At 35.6% G+C, this 7,389-nt stretch overlaps 1 protein-coding gene across 1 annotated transcript; it reads left to right on the top strand.

Moving 5' to 3' along the window:
• The first annotated feature begins 254 nt into the window (after positions 1–254).
• LOC112011804 (uncharacterized) lies at positions 255–6,995 on the top strand. Its single transcript, XM_024044140.2, has 10 exons — positions 255–385; positions 715–827; positions 914–979; positions 1,181–1,286; positions 1,589–1,631; positions 1,937–2,009; positions 2,716–2,803; positions 6,249–6,305; positions 6,407–6,485; positions 6,746–6,995. The coding sequence occupies exons 2-10, from the start codon at positions 757–759 to the stop codon at positions 6,757–6,759; spliced, it is 597 nt and encodes a 198-aa protein (XP_023899908.1). The 5' UTR covers positions 255–385; positions 715–756; the 3' UTR covers positions 6,760–6,995.
• The last annotated feature ends 394 nt before the right edge of the window (positions 6,996–7,389 follow it).

Genomic DNA, 7,389 nt, shown 5'->3' with positions numbered 1-7,389 from the left:
CAGCGGTGGCCGGGAGCTGCAGATGGCAGTGGCGACGAGCTACAGATAACGGTGGTAGTGAGAGAGAGAGAGAGAGAGAGAGAGAGAGAATCAATTGATCTAAAGTCTAAACTAGAAATTTCAGAATTTAACCTGGACTCCAGCTAAAACGACGTCGTTTTGAAGTTGAAATTAATATTAGTATTATATGCAAAACGACATCCTTTTATATTAGATTTTAATAAATAAAAAAATTAATGAAACTACGTCGTTTTATAATCACTTAGCTTAACCCTGTTTTATCCTCCTCTTCTTCTTCCTTCACCTTTCACGCCTCTCTCACTCTCCCTTTCAGGGTTTCTGTTTTCAGTTTTCACGCCTCCCCCCTCTCAATCACATTGCGCAGGTACTCTCTCTCTCTCTCTGTGGAAATTTCTTAAAACTGAAACTTGATTATAAATCATTTATGTATATGTTAAATATTATATATATATATATGAGGCGGTCGGTTCGGTTGCTCATCGGAATGCAAATTCCACAACCGCTCGCCGCACCGGCCGTCGTCGTTATTTGAAAATCGCCTCCGACCACCGCGCCATACACCTCCGGTGGAGCTCTATAGGGTGCGGTTCGGATCGGTGCAGGCCGGTTTTGTCGGCTGCGGGCAGAATCTGAACAGGCCTACAGACAGGTTTCTGGGACTCACTCTCTCTCTCTCTCTGTTGTTTGGACCAGGAATAACTTCATCTTAGTTTGTTCTGCTGTTCATCCTAAGAGATGGGGAAAGCGAAGAAAGGTCCCAAATTTGCTGCCATGAAAAAAATGGTCACCAAAAAATCCATCAAAAAGTAAGTCTTTTTTTTTTTTTTTCACTTACGTTTTTTATATGATTATCTAATCAGTAGTAATTTTTGCTTTTATGTACTGGATTCAGTTACAAACAACAGGTTTTGGACCCAAAAAAGAATGATAACAACGAAAAGAAGCTCCCAAGAAATGTGTAAGCCTTATTGTGTTGTTTATCATTGTTATTTATCTAGTTTTCCTTTGAATTTAGTAAGTACTTATAAAAGTCTGTGTGTGTGTGTGTGTGTGTGTGTGTGTGTATATAGATTTTTGGTGTTAAATTTTGGGTATAGGAGCTTCGGAATTTGTAAGGGTTTATATTGTGTTGTAATGTGTTTAATTTTGTGTCATATAGGCCGAAGGTTTCATCTGCACTTTTCTTCAATTACAACACCTCGTTGGGACCACCATATCGGGTTTTGGTAGATACCAACTTCATCAATTTCTCTATCCAGAATAAAGTGAGTGATTAGTAGTTTTATTCCATTTTATTTTAAATGGGTTTGGTTCATATAAATGCATTATTTGAGAGAAATTTTTATTGTTCGTGACTCACTGAATGTGTGTAATTACCAATTGAAAAGGAAAAAATCTAAGAATGAGATAGAAATCCTTATTCAATTCTAGAGCTTGTTCTCTTCCCATTAATGCATTGAAGGATATGTTCTGGAAGCATGGATAAAAATAATAACTTGATTGTACTTTGACTCGGTAACTTTGCATTACAATCCTAACTTATGCAATTTCTTTCATTGTTGTGTAGCTGGACTTGGAGAAGGGAATGATGGACTGCCTATATGCAAAATGTGAGTTTAGAATCACTGGTTTCTTCAATTTGATGTGACTATAATTTGCTGCAAGAATTGTTTTGCTGTGTTGATGAGGTATCCTAAGTTCAACATAGTTGTTAATGTGGTTTTATTACGAGCATTGAGTGCCATGTATCATTGGCAAACACTTAAATATGTGTTGGTTGCTTAATGATATTTATCAAAATATTATGCTTGGTTGTGTGGATGTCCATGAGAATGCTTAAGGAATAAAATGAGGATCTTTTATTTTTATTTTTAAATTATGATTTTATTGAATCCACCTTCCTTGTGGATTGAAGGCACTCCTTGTATCACGCAATGTGTGATGGCAGAGCTTGAGAAGCTAGGTCAGAAATATCGAGTTGCTTTGAGGTATCTTCCCATGCTTTTTACTCACTCTGCAATCTTTCCCAATAAAGTTTTATGCTTGTTGTCTACTTAGCCCAAAAAAAATTATGATTGTCATTCACATTTCTTTATCTATGTTAGTATGAAGAGGATCAAGATTTGTTGGATGCATGTGTTAATGTGTATGTGGGAATAGGATTAGTTGTGGATCTTATTCAATATACTCTGTGTACTATTTTGTTCGTTTAATTCCATATCCAATAGTATTAGCTATCAATATTTTTTTTTTTAATAACTAAAATATTAGATATCCATATTTGTAATCTGAGTGAGAAATGAGAATTCTTATTGTGTTATGACGTGCTATTTAAGAAAAAAATGTTACTGTTTTATGGAATGGTTCTCATTCAAGTTGATTTCAGTTTTCCCCTTTTGGATGAATGAAATCTATTCAATCAAAAGGAAAAAGAGTAAAAAAGTAAGTTATTAATTAAATTGGTTATGCAATAAAATTCTGAACCTTGCATGGTTTCTTGGCCATTCTCATGCATCAATGGGTCATAAACTAGCGTTGTTCCGCTCTTTTTCAATTAGATTTTGATATTGAGAATCTCGTTGTATACTGATAACCTAGGATGTTTATTTTTTGGGAATAAGTAAACAATTGAAGATACAACCAGTGATGATCATCAGCTAATGAGTACTGTACTTTATACTTATTTTGGTACAGGATTGCTAAGGATCCTCGTTTTGAAAGACTAATTTGCACTCATAAAGGGACCTATGCTGATGACTGTATTGTTGATAGAGTTACAGAGGTATGATTTGAATTAATTTGATGTGAAATTTCTTGTGTGCATCACCCATATTTAGTAATAGTATCAATTTTCCCATTTTTAAAATGTCTGACAAACTTAAGCTTTCTCCAAGAATTTTTTAAATGCTCCAAAAATATGTGAGGTCCATATGATAAGATGTAAGGTTATACAGTTAACTGCTTCTTGAAAGGGTTTGGGATAATTCTTATTTGAGGAAATTTTAGGAACTTACCTCCTTGTACTAGAATGGCACTATGACCTTTAAGGAGATTAGATTTTACAAGTCAAGATGATATGGATATAACCTTCTTACGGCAATGATCCTACCATTTCTGAAGGAATTAAAGTTGTCATCTAATCAATGTAGGACAAACTGGGGGATGTTTACTTGGGCTTGTGGTGGGTTACGGTTTAAGTGGATTTGTGGATTTGTGGATCTAGGGTTTATAACTTTGAATAGGGTTTTGTAGGGAAGAGAAAAGATTTGATTGGGTTAAAAAGAGGTAAGAAGAACGGAAATTAAATCTGTAAAGAAATGGCCACGAACAGTGGATATAAACAGTATGGGTGAACAGTATCATAAACAGTACTGCAAGAAAGTGTAGAAGTAAAAAGAGAAGAGAAAAGGAAGAAAAGAACAACTAGGTCTACATGCCTCAATACTCAAAACACAGCATTTTTTTATCAACTTCCTGTTTTGACTTTTGAGTACAATACAACATGTATTAATAAATAAAACCTAAGATACTTAGGATCTCCTTGAAAATTTTAGACTCAAAATACCTTAATTTGCAGGGATTGCAGAAAATAATATTTGTAAAAATAATATCTTGTCTAAGTTCTTTAGGGCGCATGAGTTGTCATAGGTTGGTGTAATTGACCCAAGGATTTGACAGACATAAAAGAACTGTGATTTGAAATTGAAGGTGCTCCTTTTTTTTTACCCCAAAGAATATGTTATTAGAATGAATACTAGAGAAACTTACAGTAATGATATTGAATAAATGTAATAGGTTGTCAGAACCCATATTCGTTCTCAAATGTTCGCTGGATTTGTTAATAGATCAGCATGGGGGTGTTTCAATTAATTTTACGACTAAGAATGACACACTATTAAAATTATGCATCAGAATACCCAAGCCATGTCAATGTCCTTGTTTCTTGGATATCAAATTGCTATAATGTTTATGGACTGACTGATACAAGTGTTTTCAGTCTTATAGTAATATCAGCTTCATTTCAACAATATTTATCAAACAGTGAATGGGTTATGGATCATTTGAAATACAGCCTAAAAATTGGTAGGAAATAACGAAACAATAACATTAGTTGGAATGTGATGAATGAAAAAGTTCTTAAACTTGGTGCATCCACATTTGGCAAGGGCATATCACATTTGTTGACTTAATGATATGCATGCTTCACCTCTCTTTGCTTAAAAAGCTGTATTAAACACCTGCAGTCATCCATGACAGCACATAGCAGCCTATTGTTAGATTTGTAAGTTGCCCACTAATGTCACTGTATCCTCACCTTCTGTGGCTGTGGTACCCATAATGCATATCTCTGCCATTAAACTAGTGCCAACAACAGCTCTATAGTAACTTATAACTCTCCCCTGAGTATCTCTGGCTAAACCCCTTCCTTCTGTTAGCATAGGATTAACTAAGGAGGATTCATCAGAGTTGTGTTTAAATCATTCCTCAGGTGACTTGGTCCATTTAATTTGGAGACCACATACTGCGTTTGAAATTTTTATTTGTCACAATAGACGAGGTTTACAGATGGAAGTTTTGGGTTGTTTTGAACATATGGAAATTTTGGCTAGTACTTACAAAGTTTAGGCCCTTTTTTAAGTAATAGTGTTGTAAGTCTTATCTTCCCACTCCCTCCTTCCCCATCCCCTATGTCTTCTGTCTATATTATCCCCAAAAAAAAAAAAAAAAAACCAATTATTAGTCCAAAATAAAGGCCTCATTTCCATTATGGTCTTCACTTTATGTAGGGATGTATCGGTTCAATTTCGGTCGGTTTTCTAAGTGTTGGCCAACCGAAACTGAAATTTTCGGTTTGTGAAATTCTCAACCGAAACCGACCGAAGTAATTGGAAATCAATCGGTTTCGGTTGGATTTCGGTTTCAGTCGATTTCGGTGGATTTTTTCGGTTTCCTTATATATTTTCTAAGATAGCAAACAAAGAAAAAAAATTAACAAACCCAGAAAATATTAACAAACCCAGAAACCCAGAAAATATTAACAAACCTAGAAAATCCCTTTGCTTTCCCACGTTTTCTCACCACCCAAACACCAAGCACCAAGCAAAGTAGCAAACACAAAACCAAAAAAAAAGAGAGAGGACGGCGAAGAAGCGTACTGAAGCAATGTGATAGAGAGAGAGAAATGGCAGTGTGATGGAGAGAGAGAGAAACAGAGTCAATAAAATATATTCACAATCCATGAAAAGATTACAATTTTTCACATTAAATTCAAGAACCTAAAATAAGAAAAAGTATAGACCTTGGAACTGGAGTTGGAGTTGGGAGTGTCTTCCTTAGTCAAATCCACACTTACATCCCCAGAACTCGAGGACCTTGAATAGGTCTTCGCTGGAGACAGAGATGGGTCAGAAATTGACCGACGCAGAGTCGGCGGAAGAGGCAGCAACCCAGGATTCGAAGATGGAGTAACGGGAATGACATTGACAGTACCCGTCGACCTTGGATGCTGCTTTACACAGCCATTGACAGAAAGAGAGAGATGGGGAGGAAGAGAATGACTGGAGAGGGAAAGGGGAGAAGAGAACGGCTTCTGTTGAAAGTGATGTTAATGCTGAAAATAGGATTAATAGGGTTATAAAGCAAACCCCAAAACAACATAGTTTTGGTAATAAGGAGAGGAAAAATAAAATAAAAAGGCTATTAGTAAGGATTGAACCTGGGCTGACCGGAGACAAGCGTGTGTCCTTGCTGCTAGGATACCAGGAACATTGTAGAAATAATTTGTACAAATTTTTATTTAATATATTTCAGTTTGGTTCGGTTGGTTCGGTCTATTAGAATTTGCCACCGAAAACCGAAATGAAATTTTCGGTTTTTATATAATAAAACCGAAACCGAACCGAACTAAAACCGAACCAAAATTTTTGCATCGGTTCGGTCGGTTTGAAGTGGTTTTTTTGGTTCGTTGGTTTTTTGCACACTCCTAACTTTATGCGTTGTTCTCAGTCACTGAGACTATGTTTAGATTAAAGTTTTTTGTCAGAATATTTGGGTTGTTTTGAACAAATGGAAATTTTCTTTTCTGCAGTCATGTTGCTCTGGTATTATTTATTATGTTTGTAATTTTTGGGCTCTTTCCGGATGAATGCAATTGTAAATTTAGTTTGTTGTTGTGTTTAGCTCTTTTTCATTCTGGTAACATTTGTGAACTATTTTGTTGGAAACAGCATAAATGCTACATTGTTGCTACATGTGATCGAGATTTGAAGCGAAGGATCCGAAAGGTATGATCTATTAATAATGGCTTGATACCGTATCACAAAACTGGAGTCCAATATTACATGAAACTGGGTTCTGATATATAAGGTTGCTTATTTACTGGCAGGTTCCCGGTGTACCAATTATGTATATTACTCGGCACAAGTACTCAATTGAACGGTTGCCTGAAGCAACAGTCGGTGGAGGTAGGCTAATGACTAATTATTAACTTACTGCTGTAAATAGTATGAGAGTTTGAAATTACCTTTTGCTATTTTGAGTCTTTGACTGACACAGTTTTACTAGATCCCTTTTTCCAAAGTTAAATGTGCACTATATGTAGTTTGGATCACTATGAATTATATGTAAAAATTATAGACATTTTTTCCGTTTACATATATATGTGGCTGGCTTTCCCATTTTTGGGGGTAATAGTTTCTGAGACTTTATGGTTTTTCTGGTGCAGCTCCAAGGTATTGATGATGGAAGTAAGATGTTCAACAATGGGAAAGCTTAGATTCTGTTATGATTAATCAGGTTGAGTACTGATCTTTGTTTGAACTTCCTTCTGTCCTGAGTGAAAGAAAAGGAGAAAGAAGTTTTGTGTAGGTCATATAATTTTGGATTCTCACTTGTTAAATTGAATTAGAGTTTTGCCTTGTATTATCTTGACTTCTATAATTTAAGAACCTATATATGTATCTCCTACTTGTTAACTTCTGGAGTTTGTCCCAACAATTACTGTCATGCTGTGGTCTAAAATCTATTCAAGTCATAAGCACTGAATGTGCCAATGCGTGTGTGAATGTGCAAAATGATGCGTAGCTGAGCCTCCCTGCAACTACAATGCATAAAATATGATAAAGCTTACTTGTAGTTTATGTAACACGTGGAACTTTTTTTGCACAACTAATTAGAATTCACATACGATGGGGCATTTGGAGATGCATGAAATGGAAATAGACTAATTTGGTTCCCATTGATGACATAAAGCCCACTCTCTTTTACACACCTGTCCAGGTTGTACCAAGACCGCTTTTAGGGAAGTTACCAGTTAATACTTCTCTTAAAGTGTTATTTCTAGTAAACTATCCTCCCAGAAGTATAAAA

Source organism: Quercus suber, unplaced genomic scaffold (assembly GCF_002906115.3).
Source record: "Quercus suber isolate HL8 unplaced genomic scaffold, Cork oak 2.0 scaffold_548, whole genome shotgun sequence".
Classification (NCBI taxonomy): Eukaryota; Viridiplantae; Streptophyta; class Magnoliopsida; order Fagales; family Fagaceae; genus Quercus; species Quercus suber.
The sequence above is the reverse complement of the archived record's forward strand: the minus strand, read 5'-3'. Positions and strand labels throughout refer to the sequence as shown.

Excerpts from the sequence above, each read along its gene's own strand:
- LOC112011804 (XM_024044140.2), top strand. The coding sequence starts at position 757 with ATGGGGAAAGCGAAGAAAGGTCCCAAATTTGCTGCCATGAAAAAAATG. Across the intron at positions 1,632-1,936 it reads GGACTGCCTATATGCAAAAT|GCACTCCTTGTATCACGCAA; the intron begins GTGAGTTTAGAA and ends TGTGGATTGAAG. Across the intron at positions 2,010-2,715 it reads AAATATCGAGTTGCTTTGAG|GATTGCTAAGGATCCTCGTT; the intron begins GTATCTTCCCAT and ends ATTTTGGTACAG.